This window comes from Catharus ustulatus, chromosome 10 (genome assembly GCF_009819885.2).
Source record: "Catharus ustulatus isolate bCatUst1 chromosome 10, bCatUst1.pri.v2, whole genome shotgun sequence".
Lineage (NCBI taxonomy): Eukaryota > Metazoa > Chordata > Aves > Passeriformes > Turdidae > Catharus > Catharus ustulatus.
The window spans coordinates 17,665,826-17,690,897 of NC_046230.1; the positions used below are offsets into that span (position 1 = coordinate 17,665,826).

The 25,072-nt window shown below is 41.1% G+C and overlaps 1 protein-coding gene across 5 annotated transcripts in view; it reads right to left on the reverse strand.

Annotated features, from left to right (window-relative positions):
• Positions 1-24,370, reverse strand: part of ABCC5 (ATP binding cassette subfamily C member 5) — a 42,663-nt gene extending 18,293 nt beyond the window's left edge. The window contains exons 1-10 of one of the 5 annotated variants that reach the window (XM_033069181.2): positions 24,268-24,370; positions 22,900-23,074; positions 10,235-10,392; positions 9,832-9,987; positions 8,970-9,117; positions 4,105-4,338; positions 3,835-4,008; positions 2,453-2,600; positions 1,831-1,979; positions 1,148-1,255 (exon numbers count right to left, since the gene is read on the reverse strand). In XM_033069181.2, coding sequence (XP_032925072.1) covers positions 1,148-1,255; positions 1,831-1,979; positions 2,453-2,600; positions 3,835-4,008; positions 4,105-4,338; positions 8,970-9,117; positions 9,832-9,987; positions 10,235-10,392; positions 22,900-23,028 — 1,404 coding nt within the window. In that variant the 5' untranslated portion in view covers positions 23,029-23,074; positions 24,268-24,370. Of the gene's footprint in view, positions 1-1,147; positions 1,256-1,830; positions 1,980-2,452; positions 2,601-3,834; positions 4,009-4,104; positions 4,339-4,795; positions 8,872-8,969; positions 9,118-9,831; positions 9,988-10,234; positions 10,396-22,899; positions 23,075-24,267 lie in introns of those variants that run through there. The other 4 variants (XM_033069180.2, XM_033069182.2, XM_033069183.2 and 1 more) reach the window with 4 other exon arrangements.
• Between the last annotated feature and the right edge of the window lie 702 nt (positions 24,371-25,072).

Sequence of the window (25,072 nt, forward strand, 5' to 3'; positions counted from 1 at the left end):
GTCTTTTGTAACTAAAAATTCTCAATTCCCAGCCTTATTTATTCTTGCAATTGCTATGTCTGAATCACACACTCATAAGAAAGCTCATACTCATTTACAGAGCCAAAAAGTCAATTAGGTTTTTACTGTGATGTCAGAGTATCCCCACCTTATATTTCCTACACAATTTATAGCCAAACTAGGAGATAATTCAATTTCCTTTTTCTTCTCTTCCCTCCCAGAAGATTCCCTTTAGTGCTCTTAGATTTAAGCAAGGCTGATTTTAGGTTGACTCAGAAGATGAAGCAAAATTGCTCAAAAGCAATGGAATCTCAAAACAACTCTACAGATCCTGTTTTTCTCACACAGAGGTTTGTTTCATTAATGCAATGCACAGAATTCATGTAGCTGTCAATGCTTGTGAAAGTTTCTATTTAGAAAGTGCTATTTTCTATTCTGGAAATTTCCAAAAAGTGCAATATGCAATACACTTATCTTCAAGAGGCAAGACAAAGTAAAGGTCTCCCCTCTGAGTTCATAAAGTACACACAGTGTATTCATCCTCCAATCCCCATGATGTGAGATATTATTCATTATCAGAATTTCACATTTTCTACCATAGATCTGTTATGCCAGACCACAACTCCATTTTACTGATATAGGGGAATTTCAGTTATTTAATCTCATCTGGAAACATAAAACCTCAGGGTTCTGTGACCACAGATACAACTCCACTGTTTTTTGTCAACCTGCTTACCTAACACCTGATATTTTCAAAAAGTTTTATTAGCAAAGCATAAAATTTCATTGTACACATCTTGCAGTCTTTTCATACAGGTGTTCTTAAAATGCAGTTAGTTATTATGCAGTGAGCCACCAAGTCCTTCACTCTTATCTCTTCCTGTGGCCAACTTCAAAAATCATAAAATCATGGAATCAGACTATTTTGCTTCTCCTCACACAGCTATTTTTATTCTTAAACTGCTAATATTCCTTCACTATATTTGTATCTCTTGCAGAGTCAAATAATCTGGAATGCAAAGCGTAAAGAAAAATAACTTCTCTGCCATTAAATCACATTACCTTCCAAGTGCACCCTTGGCATCTACTGAACACATACAACACTCCACACTTACAGTGAAAACTGTGAAACCAAATGACTGCTTACCTTAAATCTGTCAACAGAAACAGATGCCTCAGACAGAGACTTCACTGAGAATGGAGTTACTTTGAGAGCAAAAGTCATTGAGTTAAATACAGTGACCACTGTGAATGCCTAAAAACAAGACAAGAAAAATAATCACATTTGGATGCAGTATTCTAATAGCTCCAGCCTTCTAAAAGCTGAAATGGCACAGCAGCAAGTCAAAACCATAGAAAAGACCCAGTCCAAGAACAGCCATTTAAATACTCAACATATTCTCAAACAGCAGAAAAATCTACCTAACTCCTTCTCTAGTGCTTTTAACACCTGCTCCATTTGTAGGTCTAACAAATGCAGCAGTCAGCAAATTCTGCATTAACTTACTAGTGAAGGCACAAACTCAAATCCTATTTTTAGACATTTGTGGTGTTTGCATCCAAGCACACTGCAAAACAAAAAACATCCAGTAACCCCTAAAGACCCATCTAAACAGGAGTACTCATTTACATTCAGCCCAAAATCTGTTCTGAGCAAGGTCGGGACAAAAAAGCACCAAGAGCCTTTTGTGCAAAATATAATACACCTGCTGCTGTCACAGCCATCAGATACTCAGTTCTGTGAGCAAGGACACAGCCTGACCACACAAGAAATAGCTCAGCAGAACAGCTACAGAAGCAAAGGCATAAAGAATATTTTCATCAGTTTACCTGAGCTGCTGTAAGGTCATAGCCAAGGATCATGTGGACAGAAAAGGTCACCACACTGGCAATGACAACAACAATGGGAGCCACTCCCACAGTGATGCTCTGGAAGTAACCTGCACGCTCCAAGATTTTGCGTTCTTCCTCACGAATTTCTAGAAATACAAATAGGGGCACCAAGTTCACTCAGGGGCTACATACACACAACAGACAGTCCCATAACACTATAAACACTGAGTAAGAGGCCTAACTCTACACTTTAGTGTTTATCACATCATAAAACTTTTCATAAAGAAAGCAATTATAGAGGAGGAAACTATAATGGTCTGCAATCTCCAGACAAATATAGAGATTCAATTAATTTTTTTTAAATAAAGCAGCCAGCACATGTATTAAAAGAGGAACAAAACAGAAAAATTTAAGATTAGCGTCATGCCACAAATATCACATTAGAAAGTGAAATTTCAGAAGCAGGTCTGTTTGTCCAGCCCATTGTGCCTAACAGAGGAGCCTGAAGGATGACTGTTCTTACACTGCTTGTACAGCAGCACAAAGTCAGGCTGCACCAGGCCACAAAGCTATGGAGCATCTGCAGCAAAGGAGACATTTACAGACTCTGGGAACTCACTTTGAACGTTCTGAGAAAATGGTTTGACCCAGGCATACATTTTAATGAATTTAATGTAATTAAGAACTTCGTTCATCTTCTGCACACGTTCATCTGTTGTTGCTACGCATTTTCTTCTGAAATAAGCTGTGAGGCGTGACACAAACATCTGAAACAAAAGACAACACCATGAAACATTAATGGCAACTCAGAAAAAGCAAGCACATTCAATTTCTAACTACCAGAGAAAATTAATTTTTAACCTGAAAAGGGGATTCAGGGATAGGGCCAGGCAATGCTGCTCTAACATAAAACTCAGGCTGGAAGCACCATTCATTTCCTCCTGACCAATCTGCACCAAGTACCAGACTTGTGAGAGCAAACTTTAACAAAAATTTGAGAGAATAAAGGTGTGTACTTTTACCAGTATTGAATACTACCAGTTTGGTTAATTTCTGAAGCACAAAGTTAACCTAAAGACACATGAAGCTGACCCCCATTTTAGCCAGCCTTTTAACCTGATTCTGCAGGATTTTGCCCAGCAGATCAATTTCTATGCCAGTGCTATGAAGGTAGTAAAACAGTTTAAAACATTTTTACTAAACTAATCTAAAAACAAAGTTGTTTGACATTTTTAAAAGTATCTGCTACTCCAACATTCATCCCATTCCTGGTCTGAAACTCAAACCCAACCACACTACTTCAGGAAGTTTTTGCTCCTTGCCTTTCTTCATACACCTACAAACTCTTTTGGAGTCCCCCATCAAAATAAGGGGGCTGATGGAAGGAACTGGTAAAAATGTTCCAACTCTACTCCTCATTCCCTCTCTAAAATGCAATGCCCACTACACAATCCTTGCTTCCAGTCAGATAAACTGGACCCCAGTGAACCTCCCTTCAGCCTCCATGGCTTAGAAAACATATTAGGAATACAGTGACAAATATTCAGCAGTTTTCCAGGCATTTTATAGGCAAGAAGATTTTGGCTTGAACTAGCCTATTTCACAACTCAGCAGAAGCAGGAGTACCTCATCAAGAACAAGCTGTGCCAGATGTGGTGTTTTTCAACATCTTGTGTTTAGTCAAGAAATCAAGAACACTGCTTATGTTACACAAGCTGGAGGTCTCATGTCTTTCCAACCTCAACCATGAGTACCTGAATATTCTGCAGTTTCATTTAGCTATGAATATCAGTCTCAGCCAAGTCTATCCCCATTTTCTAATTTTATCACTTTGGGCTTCCTGTTTCCAAATTTCTACTTCATACACTATCATATAAATGCCTTTGATAATGTGCAATGCCAAACTGGCTAAATCTAGCACACTTGAACACTTTTTATTCAGAACTACACATTTGTCTGACCTAAGAAAAATTAAACAAGTCTTAATTCTTTCCAACTCACCATTGCTGGGTAGAAGAGGATGAAGACAGCAGATCCCAAGAAGCCTGTTGGACCCAGAATAATCACATTGTAAACCATTCCCAAGATGGCCACAATAGGGCCCCCAGCCAACAAACTGCCAACTGCTGCAGCTTCAAACATCCTCTGACCATCATTGGAACAAACATTTATGAGCTGAAAGACAGAACAGATTATTTAGATTTAAGGTACAGCTCAAATATATTACACATCTCTTCACACTGCCATTTCCAAAACAAGGTTGCAGCTTACCTCTCCAAGAGACTTCTCCTTGATGTTCTTCAGCTTAAGAATTTTCTTAAATGCCATTGTCAGGACAGCCCCACGCAGTCTGACCCCCGTGCGATAATTCAACGCCCAGGTTAGCGCCAGGGACCACGATCGCACCACTTCCGTCATAAAGATGCCAAAAACTAAAAACAAGCTGTACTGCAGGTTGGACTCACTCTGCTGGGTATACTCCAAGAGGTGTTTCACAACGAATGCCTACAGGAAGAAATGCAAGCTTGCATGAACACCCCATCACCTCAGAAGACCACACAACAACTTTATGTTAAGTTAGAAATAAGTAGGCTACTTTGCTTTTAAAAGAGCCGTTTGAAATAGAAAGCATCTTCTTTCCAGAAGTAAAAGGTGTCAATACAAGAAGTACTGTAACACAAGCCCTGCTGAGAGCCAAGCACTGAGTCAAATTTAGTAAGTAAAGAGAGTTTAATTTGGAACCATATTCCTCGCAGCACGCTTCTAATCCTCCGTGTCTTCTAACTTAACATAAATGTGTCAGTTAGCTGAAAGCAATGTATTATCATACAGAAGAATTTTTAAATATAGTCACTACTTATACATCTGCACACATTAAACATTCCTTTACGTGACATTAAGACCTTTATTTTATCTTTGGTTTGCTTCAAACGTGCTTATTTGATAAAAAGGAACAATGTACCTACAGTTGTAGAGGGGAAGAGTGAGAAGGACATTTGCAAAACATTCCTGGAAATAAACATCAGCAGTTTAATAGTAAAGAAAAAAACAAGCAGAAAGCACAAGGTACGCAATACCACAGATCATTGGGGACAGGGGAAAGAAAAAAAAAAAGACAAAATTAACCATTCAATCCCTCCCCATACCCTCTTCCCCAAGAATATAAACACTTTACCTCAGGAATCACATTTCAAAAATCACCTGCAGAAAGATGACAGGCCCCAGAACCACCAATTCCCAACTCCAGCTCTTTTGTGGTCCAATGGCACAATATAACATACAATTCACAAGCACCAGCATTAAATATTATAAACTGCGAATCAATAGGCTTTTATTGGAAATGAAGTGTCATCTTAAATGGTAACATCTCAAAAAAACTATACAACAGGTAGAGCATTGTATAAACATACAGTCTGCACATACAGGATAATTATAAAGGGCTAATATCTAACAGTCTTAGCTTCTAACAAATTAGATTTGCATCTACACACAAAATTATAAAGATACACAAACAGAATGGTATTTGTTCACGAAGTCCAAAAGTAGTCAAACTTGAAGGTACCAACAGAGAGGCTTCTGAGGTTGCACAAATTCTGAAATCTGGTTTCAAAAGTATCTTACAGTAAGACAGTAAAAGACTTCCTAGAGAGCTTTTCAACAAATGATGTTTTAAGATACTGGTGCTTTTGATATACTAGTACAGAGTAGAGAATTACCTTTGCCCACAAAAAAAAAAAATCAACAAAAAAACTGAGATCAAAGAAAATATTTGAGAAGCCTTTCACATCACAGTCCGCTGAAGTCCTCTTGGATATATCATGTTTTGCAAGTAGGAGTTCTGTATAGTTTGAAGAGAGGGAAAAAAAAAAGCCCACTACTCCAGCAAAGGTTTTGATAGCTACAGCACAGCACCAAATTAAAAAAAAGAAAAATGGAGATCAAATTGATCTGCTCAGAGGAAAATAATTCTGCACACCAGAACCAAGGAAACATGCTGTAAATAATTTCACTCTTTTTCACAGGTGTGGATTAAAGCCAGATGTCCATTGGGTTCTAGAATGGTCACTGAAAATTTACATACCGGTCATTGAACAAATGTGAGGAACTCACATTCACAGATCTATTGCATTCCAACTTTCTCCCGATTGGATTTAATTTTACATAGACTGTTTGGATCACAACTGCATACAGTTGGTTTGCAGTTACTGTGGAGATTACTGACTTCTTTTTCCAGTATTCAATCCAACATATGCAACCGAGTCACTGAGCAATTGGGGTGAAAATCCCCCTTTTTCCTCACGAGCTGTAACTCAGCATGGTCGCAGACTGCAAGCATTTTCTCACACACCACAGCATTGCTGAAAGTCTCCAAGAGAGGATGTATAAAGATAGCAGATGTTTCCTGGGGTCTCATTCCTCCCAAAACTTTAGTGCAATTTTGCAGCACTATTTTATAGATTCAGCATCTCCCATGATGAAATAGAGACCAGCTTACATTATACCCCAATTTATTTTTGTTCCAAAAGAAAGAAAAGAGGAAACAGCAGATTAAAGGGGGGAGGAAAAAAAGTCACAGAAAAATTAACATTTACATCTGAACAAGTACTATTCAAATTCATACTAGTTTAATGAAAAGAATTCAGCATAAAGTTATTAACAAAAACATTACAGTATATAAACTAAGCTAAGGGGGGGAAGAGCTCCTGTGGCTATTACCGCAGTGGTTGGTACAAGCTGCTCAGCTGTCTTAAGCATTCCCATGGAATAAACATTACCTTACCTTTGCTCTTGGCGGTGGCTCTGCCCAGCAGGAATGCCTCCTCCTGACGCAGAAAACAGCCATCCTGAAAATGCTGAAGAACAGCTTCTGTCACTGGTCCCACTGCAGTGCCGGCGTCCCTGCTGCAGCCGGCACGCGACAGCGCGAGGCAGGCTGCAGCTGGAGCCAACTGGGAAACTGGAAAACTTACCTCCCAGAGCTTACCACTCCCCCCTCCAATAACTGACCAAACTGTCAAGCTGTGCTCCACTAAAATAGCAAGTTTCCCCATCTCCCAAATGGGAAGAATAGCTCTGAACAGTGGCAAATAGGTACATTTGTTCAGACCTGGAGTTAAACTGATTGTGTTCAGTAATCAAGAAACTTCTTTGCTCCTTCACCAGAACTTGGAAGTTTTGGTAGTTGATCAAATAGCAGCAAGTATTTAGTGGAGATAAATAGTGTATCACCTATACTAGTACATTCTGATGGTTATTACAAGGCAGTCTGACACATGCAGCTGACTCACCAGGTTATAGGTTTAGATTCTGTGCCAGATGCAAAATTTATCAAAATTGAAAAAAAAGGAGGATCCTTGAAGGATCTGACCGCACCCAAAAAAAAAAAACAAAAACGCCCAAACCAAATCAAAAGAGTCCACACAGGAAGTCTTGAACAATTCCATTCCAGTTATAACCATCACAATGCTCATTAGCAAAGCCACAGCCATTTGCTGGCATTTCAAGATCATAGACACTCAAAACTTTTGAAGTTTAATAGTGTTTAACTCCACTTTCACAATTTTCCTCCAATACATGAGGTCAAGTCAAGTGCTTTTCCTGATCTCCCTTTTCATCTTCAGGTGACTGAAAGGGTGTAACAATACAAGAAAGCACTGATACTTCTGAGGAGACAGCATAGGCATATCCCTGAGGCATGCCACTCTTTAAAACAGGGAGGAGGGATGGTAGACTTACTTTCATGCCAAATAGTGGAACCAAAAGTAAATTTGGCCTTATTCAGAAAAATGAATAAGGTTATCTGTAAGTGGGTAACTGTCTATAGATAATTTTAAGTTACCCATATTGAGTAGCAATTGCAGCAGTAGCCCCCAGCATAATCAAGCTGGTTTGTTTTTTCCTTTTCCCTCTCACTCTCTCATTCAGCAGTTTGGGTGAGACAAACTGAGACTGTTATGCTACAGAAAGTAGGGGTAACCCTGCTGCAAGCTCTTTGCTAAAGATAAAAGCAGCTCCTCAAGCCCTGTAGTGAAACAATGACAGAAGCTCTTCTTGGGAAAAGCTAGTGCTGTTAAAACCTTAATCATGATTTATTGTTGATTACCAAGGCATGTTCATATATTTTATAATAAAGACAACTATAAAATATTACAAAGAAAACAATACCACGGAAACATTTGTTGTTATTCATATTACATGACACAAAGCAAACTTTAAGACTTAAAAAACAGAACATTATTTTGATAAGACATTTAAAAGCAGGAAAACATTTTTAAAAGACATTTCACCTAACAGTGCACCCAAGCGTACTTACCCAAGAAATGAACCTCCAGCTTACCAGCACACTGAAATGTGTACTACTAGCAGTAATACTGCTCCTACTTCTCAAGGGAAATGTGTAGAGAATAAATTTAGTCAAAATTTCAACTTTAAATCTGCACAGTATGTGCAACAAACAGGTGACAAAAAAATGGTGTGAATGTCAAGTCCCATGTTGTTATCTTCAATACGACCCTTAGCAACAAACAGCAGCTGTTCCTAGAGGCAACAATGTTTTCTAACACTTCTACCTGAAACCTGGCCATTCTCAGTAAAGGATCAGTAAAGACTATGCCCACAGACTTCTTGAGACCTGCTCACATTAGTTTTTAAGCAGCACTCTCAATAGAATTGTTTCGGTCCACTTCTTGAAGACTTATTAGTGCCAATTTGGATTAGCTTTTTATCAGACTGAATTTTATTCCAAGATAAAGTTACAGAATTTCAACGAGAAAAACAATCAGAAGACCTGTACATAAGGATCTTACAAAAAAAGCAAGTCATGCAGTTAAGCTTATGCAGTTAGGGAAGAACTTTAAGCTATACTCAAAACCAAAGAGAAAAAACAAAGAAGTCCATTTCCTCCAGAACACCTAAACTCCCCCTCCCTTCTCCAAGAACTTGCCTGGGTATTCAGCAACTGATCCATCACCTGTAGGAATCCTATCTTGGATTACCAAATCACTATTGAACTTTACCCCAAAATTTCTAGCTAGTCAAAACATTTAAGCGATTCTGCAATGAAACCTTAAGATTTTACAGTTGGCCATGAGATGGAGCCCTCTGGGGTTGTTAAAAAAAGGATGGATATTACTTACTGGTCCACTGAAACCTGCGAGCTGCGTGATCATCAGACACACTATGGAAATGATGAGCCTGGTGCGGCAGAAAATCCACACAACCCTCCGGAGAGAAGCATCGTCAGGCCCGTTTTCTTTCAGTTCTTCCTGCCACAATCTTTCCAGCCTAATAAAAAAAGAAGATTCATGACATTTATTCATGTCATAAGTTTTTCACCATGGGAGAAGTTACAGTTTCATAGATACTTCTTCATTAAAACCCTAAGTGTTTCCTAGCTCAGAACAACAACAATAATATTAAGAGCAATAAATACATTCTGTGAGGTAAAGAAAAATATCTATGTAATAATGTTGCTTTCATTGGACAGAGGGATGAAAAACAGTGTTTTTTCTTTGCCTGGAGCCTCTGTGGCAATCTTAATATTCTGACAGCCTTTCTCTGCTGAACTGAGTGAAGAGCTGCAGAGTCAAAACCTGAAGAAATTCTCATTAACCACAGAAGGTTAGCCTGATCAGAAGATCTGATCCACATTCAAATCACCTTGCTACTGACAGTGTTATTTCTCATTTTAGCACAAGACCTTTTCACTGTAGCCTTGAGAAAAAATTCTGTTTTAATAAAAAAACAGATTGAAGACATGCAAAATCAGAAGAAAAACTGAAAGACACTCCTAAAGATGTAAACCTCTAATTTCACTGAAATTGGCAGGGCTACAGAAACTGCACTGCATGAGAAAGTTCTCTCAAAGATGAAAGTGAATTCCACCACTCAGAGAGGCAAAACAAAATGTCAGTGCTGCTCTTCTGAGGCAACACTATACCACTACCTGCACACTAACATGCAATAAATAGGAACAAGAAAATAACTAAATGTCTTTACCTTCTGCAATTGACATCTGAAGACTCGTGCCTTGATAAAGACCATACATCATCCATAAACAACTCCCCTTTCTTGTATGCTCTGTGGGCCAAAGGAGTGAGCCAGGAGAAGGTCATGGAGGAGAAAAGCCCAGCATTATCAACAGGGTGCTGGTGTCTAAAAGAATTGGAAAAAAAAATCACAAACAAATGAAAAAGGAAACAGGAAATGTAAATCTTCAAGAAAAACAAAGCCTCCTCTCATTGAAAGCACTCAGAGTACCAAATGGTCCATGCCAGCCACACTTGCTAAACAAATTCTGATGTTTCCAGTACCAGTCAGCAGACCTACATCTGCAATTGTGCTGTGTGACTGGTCTGAAAAGCAAATGCTGTATCAGTTCTGTGGTAGCCTAAAGACGTACTTGGAAGTGGTCCGTATGGGTTTCAGTGCATTCAGACCATGGTGGTATTTGCCCTTGTGATGCTCTTCATCCAGCATTCTCAGCTGGGAATGCACAGAGGTGTCCAGTGGCAGGCCCTCTGCCCGAGCTGCTGCTTCCAAGGCATCCTGGCATTCAATCTGCTTTTACAAGAAAGACAACAGATTCAGACTTCAAAACTACATTTGAAGTCCATGACTCCCATCTCCAGCAATTTTGCACCTCTTTCTTCTGAAAATTGTGCAACAATCACAGTTATTTCAATGTCTCAGACCACAGGTTTTATCCTGGCAGCAAAGCCACAGAAGGCACAGGTTCTAGATCTGTGTTAGACTGCTGCATTTGTAAAATATAAATTAGTACCAGTATTGCACCTGTGCATTCAAACAACAAATGGAAGGACCTGAGTAATCCTGCCACAGGAAATACAATAGAGAAAAATTACAACACCAAGTACCTATGACATCAGATCAGGAAGTCAATGACTGGTTTATGCAGTGAAAATAGGATATTTCCTTGATTAATTTACACCCTCTTAGTATAATTTAGATATTCTTATCCACAGAAAATACAAGGTATTTTCAGAATGCTCCTAAAGTCCCTTCTTCAAAAAGACTTTAGATTAGATTAAAAAGTCAAATATGCACTAAGCAGAATTGTACTTCCTTTTATCACATTTCCTGTTTTTCCTCTTTTCCCTAATCTAAATGAAGCAAAGATGACAAGTTTCTTTCTCCCAGCAGCTTTGGTTAAAAGGCAACTTAAAAGGCAAATCTTATCTCAGGGAGGGTTTCCATATCCCCAGTGCAAGGCAGACTTAAACACTAATCCAAGAGGAGTAACAGCAGTGATACAGGATAGTCAACATGTTGTAGAATTCAAAAAAACTTCTTATGAGCAGCCAGATGTGGCAAAACTGTATGAGGAGATGAGCCTGCAATCTGTACTGGCAGAGGGCTCTTGACTGGTTCTGTTAATGTGACATTTATTGCAGGACCACATTACCTGCTTGTATTCTAGTTTATTGCAACTGAGCTACTTTGTAGAAAAAGAAAAAACCTGAAGTAAAAATCTTCCTGAAGGTCTTACAAGATACTATGATCCTACCTTTATTAGTGACCTATCAGAGCCAAGTTAGCTTATTTCCTTGAAAAGAAACAATTGTAATGCCTTGTAGCCTCTTAGAAGCCCTTGGTTCCTGACTTCCAAGTCATGTAATTGTTTTTGGAAATGTCAACATTTATCATCAGCTTTGTCTGTACTATGTTAACACACTAGTATAGCACACTAAGACACTGTCTCCATCCATGTGAAGGATGAGAACAGGAAACTGGTAATGTCATAAATCTGTCCCTTATTTACTTAACCAAAGTACTTAAATAGTGCCTGAGCATGTTGTCAAAAATCCATGGTTCTATCTCAAAAAACATATTTGCTAAGCTATCACCTAAAGCTATGATAAAACATAGTCAAATAACAAGAACAAAAGAACCTTAAAACCTTATGACACATGGAATGACTCAAAAACACACAGTACTTGCAATCTGAATTAAAAGACTTCTCACTCAATTTACATTAAATTACTGACTCACTAAGGCAACACTGCCTTACTAAATCTATACAAATAAGCATTAATAAGGGACCTGCCATAAATCCCAAAGGAGTCAGTAGTGGGGAAGAGCTCTGCACCATCTCTTTTCTGGATACAGCATTGGAATTCTTAACTGGTTTGTGTTACCCTCACAAGAGGCCCCAGGCAGATCTGCCCAAGTATCTTGTTGCTGATAACACACTTGTTTCTAAGTGATGCCATAAGCCAGTTGTATAAACATTGCTTTTCAGAGCACATAAAGGGCCTATGAGAAAAAAAATAACTTCAAAATTAGAAAAAACTGATTTTTCATTATTTTGCAATGTGCACAAAAATAGATTTTCACCACTTAGAAACAAGAATAGCTTTTTAAAAGGTAAACACAATTGTAAGGGGTTTAGGCAGTCCAAAGATAATACTCATAAACGATTACTATTAAAAAGAATTAAACTCTCCAGAGTTTAATTCTGCTGTTTAATTCTAATTTAATTCTGCTCATGAGAATTATCTCAGCAAATGTGGAAAAGCTGCATTGATAAAGATGAGGGCACTGCCTTTGAAAGGCTTTTATAATGTTTTGCCATAGAGACAACTACAAGCAACACAAACCCCCTGATGGAGAGCATTGCTCATCTCCATCTTGGTGAGATTGTCCAAGTCCCACATGTAAGACTATCAAGAAACAAATGCATCACACCACTGCACAATTCAGATTTAAGAACAACTCTACAGTTCTAGTTAGCTCTTTGAAGATTAGAAAAATCTTCAAAGCAGAGTTTATCAGGAAGAAGCAAGGCTCCCAAGTTGTTCTACAATGCACTTCAGGAACAAAAGACCAAAGTAAAAAAACCTAAACAGCCCCAACACTGTTCACTTAGTTTTCTGATCAGGTTTTCTGATTGCCTGCATGTGTGCAGTTTTCTTGGAAACCAATGCCTTGAGTTCTTACTCATGTGCTCCAACAGGCTGTGGCCCTGCTATTGAGAAAAGTCTAATAAACATAAAAATTAATTAAAATACACTTTCTAGTTAATCAACTTAATATGCCAAAACAAGCAATGAAATGAGTGACACAACATGGTATTGATAACTCCGAAGAAATGCTCACAGAAACAAAACAAGTCTAAATCAGATATTGCTAACTGGAAGAAGATTTCAGACATTTATTGAGAAACAGCAGATGACTACTCAGCACCAACAAAAGTTCAAAAAAACACAATGAAGTACTGTTACAAAAACTGCAAAGGATAAAGCAGAAAACATTACCATACCACTTAAAAAAACCCTAGGGTTTGCATTCTTTTTGAACACCAGACTATGTCCCTTGTCACTTCAGTTCAAAAAGGGTATTAAACTCACTTTCCTTGAGTGATAACCATGGGGCTTGGAGTAGCATAAACTTAAGATTTTTCAGCTGTATAGAAAAAAAATAATAAAAGTACAGCTATTTGAGAGATCCATAAAGCCTGAAGAAAAAGAACTCTAGAGTGACCAGCAACTGTTCTTATAACAAAAGAAGGTGGCACACTTAACTTTCAAATTCTCTGTCATAGGCTACTGTAAGGTTTAAATGCATAAATGGACTAAACACTGGAGAATTGAACTCACAAATGATAATTATATCATGGTTTACTAAACACATGACAGAGGGCAAGAACAATCACTGATCCAGCATCTTATTGATAGCTGGTGGATCCCAAATAAATTTTCTGCAGCCATAGGCATCTCCTAACAGAGCATAATAGTTCTAGACTCCACATGAAGCTCTGCCACACCTGAGTACAGGCTGATACAGCTCAATAGATGAGTATAAGAATTAACAGATTAAGAAAACAGTTAAACTTTTAATCTTGGGCCCAGTCCCCAAGAGGAGGGCAAGCACCAAGGAAGCATCACTGCACACATGATCTTCCTTCATGGGTGGGTCACAGAGGGGCAGAGAAAGGGAAGCACAGCTGGTGCTGCTACCACAGAGCACATCTGCCCCATCTGACTTTTTACAGCTTAGGAAAACAAAACCATACCAGCACCTGTTAGCATGAACTCCTTGTCAAAAAATTGATCATAGCAATGGTAAGCACAGAGTAATGAGAGAGTCAAAGATTACATGGTTGGCTCAAGACGTATGACAGAAAGTCTGAGTGAGGCAAGGAAAATGAGTGGTTTAGGGGCAAGGGGAAACTATTTGCTCATTAAGCTAGAGACAGACAAACCAAATGCACAGTTTGAAAATGCAGGAAATTTAGGAGCCAAGCTACAAAGCTGTCACATACACATGATGTCAAGTTCCATAGGAAGAAAGAATGGCATGAGGAACCTTACTCAGAAAGAAAAGCAAGCTCAAATACGTGAGCTTGCACACTCCTGAAAATGTGCTAAGCAGGCAACATGGGCATCTGAGGATGAGGAACAGGTAAAGAAAAAGGAAGGATGTGTCATGTAGGTGGGAAGGAAAAAGCCACTCAGGGAGATTCCAGCCTTTCACACAGTCCTATAACAATCTTCTATTTAAGAGGAGGTAGCAAATTATTGGTTTGACAACTGTAACATCATATAACTGCAAAACCAGACAAGACCGGAGGCAAAGCAGAACTGATTTGTCCATCCCTTACTCATCTTGCAGAGGAAGAATCTGATGTGTGCTTACAAACCCCATCCACCAAACAGCTATTGTCCCTTCTTCCATAAGGCAGAACATCTTCCAGGGCACAGATGACAGCAGGGAAGAAGCTGCATCTCTTCTGGTCCTACCAGCAGCTGACAAGAAACTAGAACAGATCTATAACTACTTTTTAACTAATCCTTGCAGCTGACACAGAATACAAAAGGTATTGTGGCTGACTTATTATCATACAAAGCTAAAATTGTTTAAGTTGTAAAGGTCTCTGAGCTGGCAACACTGCAGAACAGAACTCCCACCTCTTGCATTCAGCAGCCAGAGCTCAGCAGGCTTCCTCATACCCTTAAAGCTTCCAGCAAGGAGAGGCAAATGGGAAACCTAAAGACCAGAACAGCAGAACTCAGAACTAGGTGGGCATGTGATGAGAAAGAACAATATCATCACCAGTTCCACTCAGTGCTTAAAGCATTCTCCATATTACAACTCCAGAATAAAGAACAATTTAAAAATACTTCATTAAAAGATTGGTGTTGCAAAACAAGATTAGCTATTAGTTTGTACAGGTTGGGGAAGGGAAGGAAAGAATTGACTGTTCCATTTAGCATCAGCACAACAAAATAAAACAAGAGCCTAGGAAAAGATTCTCTGAAGTTGTAATCACATTCTTCTCCCCAGAAAATCCTCTGAGTCCAAGAACACTCCACTAGAAACAAGTAGGGGGTATATACACTGCTTTTGCAGGTAGCACAGGCAACCCCTAAAGCACTGCTGTCCAGACTGCAAGTCAAACCCCAGAGTATCTGAAAATTAAATAGGTTTGCAGGTCCAAACATTGTCAAGTCTGCAGTTGTCTGGTGAAAGCAGTAAGTGCACTACAAACTTTATAGTCTACTAAAACAATTCTCTTCTCCTTTCACTGGATTTGATGCAGTACATAATCTACAAAAATATTAACAAGGTGATTTGTAGCATTAGGCTCCCAGCCTTCTCTGTAGCTAGGATACTTTATAATACCCTGCCTGATTAAAACATGAGCCTATTTAAGACTACTTTGGTGTATCATCCACCCATACCAGCTGTCTCCCTGATGCAAGGAGCAGGCACTGGGCTAAATCAGAGACCGTGGGTGTGAGGAAGGAAACATTGATCCTTTAGGCACCTGCACAGTACAGACAGCACAGCTGCAGTCACACAGCACCAAGGTGAGACCATCAGATAGTGTCAGATGCCTTGGAATTATGGTTACAATCTCCAGAACTGCTGAAAAGAATCAGGTCAAGAAGTCAGAGACTCCATTTTCTTCCACCTCCTGAAAAGGGGGGTAGAAATGAAACCTCATGTCTCTGCTGCCTTCCCAGCTTCTGCTACCCAGAAGAACAGCTCTTGATAGCCCCAAACACATAACCAAATGCAGGAATAAGTACAGCTGTGCCACAGTTCTCTTAAAAGGTACAAATTAACTGTTCAGAAACAAGATCTGATTTACCAGAACAGTTCAGAGATGGAAAAGTTTGAAGTCCAGCTACTCACTTCAACAGTTACATGTGATTTGATTACACAAGACCTGCTGTTAGTTTTCTGGGCCAAAATTAGCAGAACTTGTATTAATATTGGAGTCATGGTTTCAAAGCTAGCTTGAGTTTATGCATCCTCAGATTAAAGCAGAAGTTTCCCAACAGTGCTTGGTACTGATATCAAGGCTCTGCAGCCAAACAAGGTCAGGGTATGTACCTCTGGTAAGCCTGAGTATTTCAGTCACATATATTGATGACTTTTACTTGAGGCACAGAAAGTCCCTGGTGAGGACAGGTATACCAGCTTCTTACAGGAATATTTCTTATTTTACCTTGCCCTTGAATTCTGGCCAGCATCAGCTTTGATGTGAGATGTTCTCAACTCTTTCCTAGCAAATCCATTTACTCCTGCAATCCAAGAAATACAGAGTGTGGCATAAAGCATTTCTTTTAGGATTTTGCAACTGTGGCTGCTATGAATGCACCTGATAAGCAGCTGTGCATGTGCTTAGGCTTGTGGTATCCATGAATCCCTGTCTTTCGTTTTGCATTAAAGCCAGTATTCATGATCTTGTAAGCAAAGGTTCTAGGTTTCATTCAAAACTAAGGCTGCACACTGATCATCCAGCTCTGGAGCTGCATAGTTCATGCACAGTGACACCAGGCTCCTGTGGAATTGGAAACAACCAGCTTTAGAATTGGCACCCTACACACCTCTGACTACAAAGATGGGGAACCAACTCCTCACTAAGCAGATCAACCTAGCACAGCACAGGTTGAGAATTTGGCTCCTGTCATGCTAGGTCTGCTCTCCTGAACCACCCTGACACTGGGTGTGTTCTTCAGTAACATCTTTATTCAGGCCATGCCTAAGCTAGGTCACAACAGAAGCTACACAGGTGAATTTTGTACAGCACTTCCCAGGGAGGCTTTGAACTGAAATGCCTATTGAGTGGCATCACCAATGAGTGACAGCAGAAGCATTTACACCACAGCATTTATAAAGCCTAATACAACAATCTTGCATTGAATTCACCTTCCTGTACCAACACATGCTTCCAAAAAGCAAACAGTAAACTAGGAAATTCAAACTAAACATCTCAGGGCTCTAAACATGTTGACTTTGAAATTTGTTAACCTTCATCCTCAAAAACAATTGAAACACATTTTGTTTGTGGAACAGCTTGTTTGCCATCTGTGGTTCAGAGCACAACTGACTATTCCTTCTCACTAGGATACAAATTTTCAAAGACTAATTATCATCTCAATGTCCCAAGACATCAGAACCCCCCACATACATGTGAATTTTAAGTTGCTTCAAGCTAAGTTCACCAATAGTTTGGGATAGATGCAATAAATATTTCTGGCAACTCTTATAGTTGTACACTGAGTTTCTGAAACAGCCAGAGCAGAATGTCTGCAGCACTAATGTATATTATAGAACACTACAATGGAAAAGATACTGCAAGATTTCCTTCACTGATAGCTAATCTACTCCTTACACACTTCTGGCCATGAGCAGGCTGATTTAAAAATCTGCTCTGAACAAAGGAACAGCGACCCACAATAGTTAACAACACTACAGCTCTGACAATGTGGTCAGAATTGAGGTTTTATAATGTGGTTAAGACTTAGAAAATGGTTGTACAGTAAGGAAGGCAGTCAAGTTCCAATGGAAGTGTGAACTATCCAGAATTCCAGTGTTCCTCTGGAAAATGTCTCTGCCCAGTCACAGATTTGGCCTTTTTGTTCCTCCTGTTATGTGGAAGGTTTCTCTGATACCATAAACTCCCCTCCAAGTACCACAAATTTTGATACAATGTGGATGTGTGCCTTTCTCAGATGGTGATATGTACATTTGGTATGGAGAACAAGGTAGAGATGCCCCTTCTTCAGTGTGGTTAGAAGATCATCCTACAGCATACACCCACAAACAATTCTAGGATCCTTGACAGAATCACTTGAATCAAGTGCTCCTCTGTCAGTGACTGCTTTACTAGCAGAAGCTCAATGGTAAAACAACTTAACAAAACATGATTGTAACCAATATATTCAGTTATTTGGGATACCATAGAATTCATGCATCTTTAGAAAGCACCACAAATGTTTGCTTCTACACCTAGTCTAACTGTGTTCAAAGTTTTCAAAGATAATAGAACTGCTAAAAAAACAGATTTTAAAATTTTGCTTTCATTTTACTTGAAAAAGTTAAAAAAAAAGAAGTGTTTACTTGGTTATGGAAATATGCAATCATCTGGAAAAATGCAAACTTACACAGAAGCTTCAGCTACAAGTAACAGTTTATAGTTAAGTTGTCTAGGACTGCTGTAAAAAGGCAGAAGTACCCAGGTTACACTCACAGCCCTATTTTTAACCTGTTGTTCAGTTGACTCAGACACTCAGATGTTTCAGAGAGGTTGAGGTAGAATTGATCTATTTAAATACTCAGTGATAAATCGCTTCAAAGCTATCAGTGCTTGAAGGATTTACATCAATTGCAGCAAGTTCTGATCACATTCCCTGCTGTCTTGGGCAAAAGATGTCAGACAAATCTGAAAAACAAGAGATCAAGGTAAGGACAGGAATATTAGTAGGGCTTCTGACAGCTAAAGTTAGCAACACACTTCCTGCATGTTGGAAGTGATCTCTACAGTTCCTCTGGCTGGTGCCTTGAAATGTAGCAATTTGCACTTGAGATTTACCAAAGTCATTATCCTTCAGCAGCAACTTAATCCTGAACAGTACATTGCAGCCAGAACTACAGCTTGGAGTACAATTTGTAAATACGTGCTGCAGCATTGTTAATGTAGGAACTTGAATTCCAAGAATTGAGTTCTCATAAGTTCTGTATATTGTAGAAGCTGTTCTCATATCCTCCTCTATTGCAAATGTAATGGGGTAGGAAAGCAAAATTCATTGCCTACTATTCTATCAAATAAATAAAATCTACATTTGAGAGAAGCCTATTCCAAAAGCAGTGCAAAAACAAATTCTTTCCCTTCCTTGTCTGTCATTCTATTTTATATGTCCATATTTCATGGCCACTGTGAGGTCTGTCCCCCCAGGATACACTGCTTCCATGAGAAAAACTACACACAATTACTTCAGCTGCAAGTTGAAGGGCACAGGCACATTCTGAGAACAAAAAGTCCTAAAGGTGTGAGTACAAATCAATACTTCAAAACACCCCTTAATTATTACTCATTGGTCATGCAGCAGCTTTTACAGATGAAGACCACTCACTGCAGTGCTAGGCAGAAAGTGCACCTACAAGTTCTCCAGCAGAGGCATGTCCTCAAATACAATAGGCTCAATTAGTACAGTACTATGCAGTGGGAACATGCAGTTAAGACTCTGTTTTGTAAGCTACATTAAGGTTTCCAAAGACTTAAGAATCAATTATTATCAGAACACACTGCAGACACTTGTTCATGAGGTGAATATATGTATCCACAAGCTGAATAAATTTTTTCTTGAATTTCAGTCCCAAAGTGCCTATTTCTAAAGTCCATATTTCTATAGCAACATTCCCATTAAGCACCAGGAAATGTTGGATTAGACCTACTTATACTGCAGAATTATTTCAATTATGATTCCAGGATGCCTATTTGAAAAGCTCCTGTCTTTCAAAGATGTGATCTTTCAAGCTGTGACCAAGCAGCATTTAAGTTTCCAAGGAAAGAATTGCACGTTCTTTTTCACTATTGTCATGAACACACTTGTGGTAGTTTGAAACAGCATCCTTTCTGCAGGAAATAAACACAAGAATGGAGGTTTCAGGACAGAAAATAGAAAGTTGAACATAACCTTTATGCAATGCAAAGAAGAGTCATACAGAAAAGCTCTGGGACCTTGGCTCAATAATAAAACAGGTCTTTCACCTATAAAGATCATTATCAGAAAATCAAGTAGACTTGTCTGCTTCAAGTTAAGGAGGCAGAAAACGCAGCAATATAGGCAACAAAAAACCCCAATGAGTCATATTATTGATCAGCCAAATGTACTTGTAACCCAGCCAGAAGTGGTCACCACCACTAGCCATGAACCAGTGGCCCTTGATTACTGTCCCCAGAGCATACAGGATTCCACCTCACCCTATAAGGGTGCACCACGTTAGCAAGAAGTCTGCCTCATACAGTCAAAGTCTGCTGCAAAATAGTCTCAAACCAGCATTCCACAAAGATTCTGAAGTTAGTGCTGCAATAACAGCCTACATCTGTTTGCAGCTTGCTCCTGGCAATACACATCACGCTTACAGCTTAGTCATTTTCTGGTCAACCTAAGCCAAATCCTGAGCCAGATTTTCTACAAGAAATTTCAGAGTCACAGCATCTCTACTGATGGTACACTGGACTCTGTGGTCCAAGTGACAGAATTCCACTACAGCTTATCCCTCCATCTGAACTGCTGTGGTCCTAGTCCTCCTCATCACATCTGCCCTTCATTGTGTTCTGTCACCAGCCCTGCCAAGCCAATTTAGGCATCTAACCCAATCCAGGTTCCATAGAAAATACAGTACCAAAGGACAGAGTTCCTTCTCTTCCCTTGAAACACCATTATCTTTACAGTTTCTACCGTTTTCTCACATGCAGAGGGAAGTGCTTAACCAAACAAAGATCAGCCTTATGAAAGGGAAGTCTTTGCTCTTCCCTAAGCCAAGCATGCTGCTGAAACCAGAGCTTGTTTCAACTGGAAAGGGAAAAACCTGGTACACAAACATAAATGCCTAACTTAGATAAGGTGCTGTGAATACTAAGGTTAAGTAAAAGGAGCAGTATTCTGCAAGCAAGCAGGATTTCATCTCACTGACATGTAGCAACAAATTCAGAGCTGTTTGTGTCTGTGGACTATATACACCCCAGCTGCAAGGTTACCAACACAAAAATGGTACCAATATCTGAGCTGGAAATTAACACAACCTTGGCACACTGAACAAGATAACTACTAAGTAAAGTGGACAACCTATCAAAACCAGAAGATTTCATTAGCAAAACAAGTTAAGTTCATTCTTCTGCTCAAAGAGAACAAAACAGATAAAGTCCAAAGCATGAACTTGGGTAAGCCATTTTCTTACATCAGTAATCAAGTTCACAGAACCCCTGTTTTTGCAATCAATTAGCTGGGTGTATTACCCTGCAGTCATAGGCAGTATATCAAATGCTAGGGGTACAAGGGTAAAAAAGACCAGCAACAGAGTTAAGCTGTCCTGAAGCTGCCTCAGAGTTAGAGACTTTCATGCCAGGCTGTACAGACATGCAGGACTTGGCTTACTTTCAGTCTCCACAAAAGAAAAAAAACAAAAGAGTACCCACAAATATGCCGGTTTCATAATTTCATTTAATTAAAAATGTACAGGTAAGATAAGGATCGTTTCCTTTAAAAGTTAAACCCTGATTAGATGATGCAGAGCAGAAGGGAGAGAACATGCAATGATTATTGCTGAACTCCACTGCCACTGGCCAGGAAACAGAGCTGCCCACCAATGGCATCACTGTTGTCACCAGTAATTCAACAGAGAGCAGATTTGCCACTGGACAGGGTAGGGTCAGTAGCAAGCCTGTGACATCAACATAATAAAGGCTGGTAAAAATCTGCACAATGACTCCGGAGGGCTCTTGGTTCTGCATCAGTGCCTGCTCTAATGCAATCAGACACCACCTTGCTGGAACACCGTCAGCAGCACTGTGCTGAGTCATGGAGCCTGTGGGGACACTGGACCTGCAGGGCCTGCGAGCGCTCACTGCACTCAGCCTGCTGCAGAGCTCAGCTCTCCAATCCCAAAACACAGCAGTGCAGCACAGGGAACCCCTCAAACCCAGAGAAACAAGGGAATCCCTCAGCTGAAATACACAGCATCCCAGCACTTACTATAACCCAGCAAAGATTAAGCCTTTCTTCACAATTCTTCCAATCAAATACAGCAAGTCCCCCTATCTCCAACCCTCTCACAGGCAATCTGTGTGGAATGACCAGCAGCACATCTGCAAGGAACTCATCATTGCAAAAATCAGACAGAAGCACTATTAATTTCATTTGTTTGTCTTCAGAAAATTCTACAGTGGGTGTGTCTATGTACATATAAGTCAGTCCTTGGAGTATTTCAGAAAAGGTCAAGAACAGCATAGGCAAGAAAATTGTAGCTGCTTTGAATGCTAGCACTGGAATATCTTTAACCTTCTTCAGCTGGCAGGGGTTATTAGTTTCTGACCATATCTTTCACCAGCACAAGTATTTCCATCTCTCTGAGCGTTTTTCCCCTATAGCACTTGGTGGTATCTGCATTCTTCCCAGTGAAAACATGCTCTGAAAGTCAGAGGCTCTGAACAATGACACACTAGCTCTAAGTCAGTGGGTCAGTAAAGACCCAGTTCTCAAAATAAACTAGAATTATGACAGTACCTCACTATGTTAAACACACAGATGTTCAAGAATGTGTTTAATAATAATTACTTTCATCTGAGAGGAAAAGTAAAAAAGTCATTCTACTAGAGCAAACTAGACATCTGTTTTAGAAAATTAATCCTTGAAACAACCACAGCATGATTAAGAGTTTTTTCAGCTGCCAACACTGAATGATGCATGATTTGTGCCGAGCTCTTCCCTGCTCTTGCTTGGTTGTAATGATTCTTTAAAACAAAGGTTCAAAAAAATTCCTTGATTCACATCAGTATCTGAATACTAAAAAAAATTTTGTTCAAACGTTACTGAAAAGTCACATTTAAAAGTAAAAAAATGCTTAATAGGTGCTCAGATACATTATCAAACAGCTACAGCACCCCTTGGAATGACCTCTTCCACACAATAGGCAATACTCATTATTGACCTTCAATGCAGCAAATCTATACAGAGATGGCATAGCAAAAAGGCTGCTGCATGCAATTCAATAAGCATAAAGACTGCAAAACAAACAACAAAAACTGACCTTAAGTTTAGAATGCTGAAAATTAGACTCTTCCTGCTCTTCATGCTGCACCGAGTCAGCTCTTTCCCTCACACTTCTATACCCAGGACTGGGTATAATGTACTCTTTTCCTATGTCGATGTCTTTCATCTTCTGTAAACGCCAGGGTTTACACGTGTATTTTCACCTCAAGTATCTGAAAAATAATTAAATTACCCTTCATTATGTGTCGTGCCCAATACATCGGTTACATTTAGTCACCTATTTTAAAAGTCTATTTTCAAAATCAAAATAATTAATTGTAAATGAGTTATATTACAACAGGACTGTAATAATATAACTTTTGAAGTCCACAAAAGACTAACTTCTCATGAACTAGTTTAAACATACCCTGAGGTAATCACATTGTACAATGATCTTCAGTACACTAGAGTGCTGTCATACTTCCTCCCTTAGATCTCCAAAACATAATTATGCAATCTGACAGACTAAAGTAATAGCTACAGCATTTGGCTGAAACCCTGCAAAACTTGACTGGGGAGATCAAATCCCCAAAATTTTTTGTGAAGAATCAGAAACTGCATACATCCAATAATTTATTGGTACAAAGTTTTGGAAAACCAATCTCTCTAAAGAGAGTACTTGATAAAAATTAGTCAGTAAAAACACTCCAGTGAAAACTACATCCATTCTCTACAGCACAGCACCCTTACTCCATAGGCTTGAGCTATAATTAAGTACAGACATGCACAGGAATGAGTCACACCTTCAGGGCTGTAGCTTTCCACTCAGTCTATCAAACTGCACTGAAAGGTCAGAAGGAGAACCAGAGTCTGGAAGACAAAATCACTCCCCTCTGCGAGACTCTGTTTTACAACTCCGCTTTATTGCATTCCGCCACCAGCCTTCAGCCAAGGCGATGGGAGACGCCTGGTTGCGCTGCGCTGCTCAGACTGCACCAGCAGCTCTGCCGGGGGGCGCGGGGCGGCCACGGCTCCGCCGCCGCAGCATCGCCGCCTCCGCCGCGGACACCGCGGAGCTGAGGGTGCTGCACCGCCGGCTCCGCGTCCCTCCCGCGGCGGGGATGCGGGACAGGTCCTCCGGCCGGACATCCCCCCCAGCCCGGGGGAGCCCCTCTCCGCTCTGCCCCCGCCTCCCCGTGTGTCCGCCGCACTGCCGTAAACACGGGAGCCGCCCCGCCCAGGGACAGGTGCGCACCGGGCGCAGCTGAGGCGGGACGGAGCGCGGCGGGAGGGGGCACCGCGCAGCCCCTTCACCGGGAGCGAGGTGATGGGGCTGCTCGGCCGGGCTCCTGACAGGAGAAGGGACGGCAAAGCGACCTCCTCACCACACAAAGATTCGCCCGCCCCCGGTACCAACCCCGCTCACCTCCGCCCGCCGACGGCCCCGCCGCAGCTTCTCCGCTCCGCGGCCGCAAACCCAAACAACGCCGCTTATAGCGGTTCCGGCGTCCCCACTGCGCCTGCGGGCGGGCGCTGCGGCGGCCGCTCCTTCCTGGCGCCCCACGGGAGATGTAGTCCGCTCCTCCGAGCCGGACACTCTCTGCCTGCTGACAGTGAACTACATTTCCCTCAAGGCCCCGCGCGGGCCAGCTCCGTTTGGCCGCGCCCCCGTCCCGCCGCGCCCCGCCCAGCCCCGTCCCGCCGCCGCTGCCGCAGCGTGGGGGGTCTGGAACGTTCGCCGCCCGCCGGGGCGGCCCTGCGGCGGGGCGGGCGCACCGGGGCACCGCATCTCTCTGCTCCTCACCGCTCGGGAGGGTGCAACGCAATGTGCAGTGCATCGCAATGCAACGCAGCATAGCAGTGCCGTGCTGAGCCGAGCCGTGCCGTACCGGCCGGTACCGTGCAGTGCGGGAAGGACGGGTCATTCCACCGAGCCAGTGCCGGTGGGAAGCACTGGGGTCCGCTCTGTTCGGACACCGCACACAGAACTGAAGGGCTGGCTCGGTGCTGGAGAGGGTGAGGGGTGTCTCGGTTCCCCGTCGCGGCGCTCCCGGCAGCGGGGGCTGCCGCAGGGCGCTGCCCGGTTCGCAGAGGCGGAGCGGGGCCGCTGCTGGCGGACGGAGCGGGAGCCCTCGGTGTCCGCCCCTCCCGGCCGGCCCGCGGCTCGCACCAGCCTGTCACTCACTGCGGGTTATCTACAGCCCTCGGCCGGGGAAAGTGCGCCGTGCCCT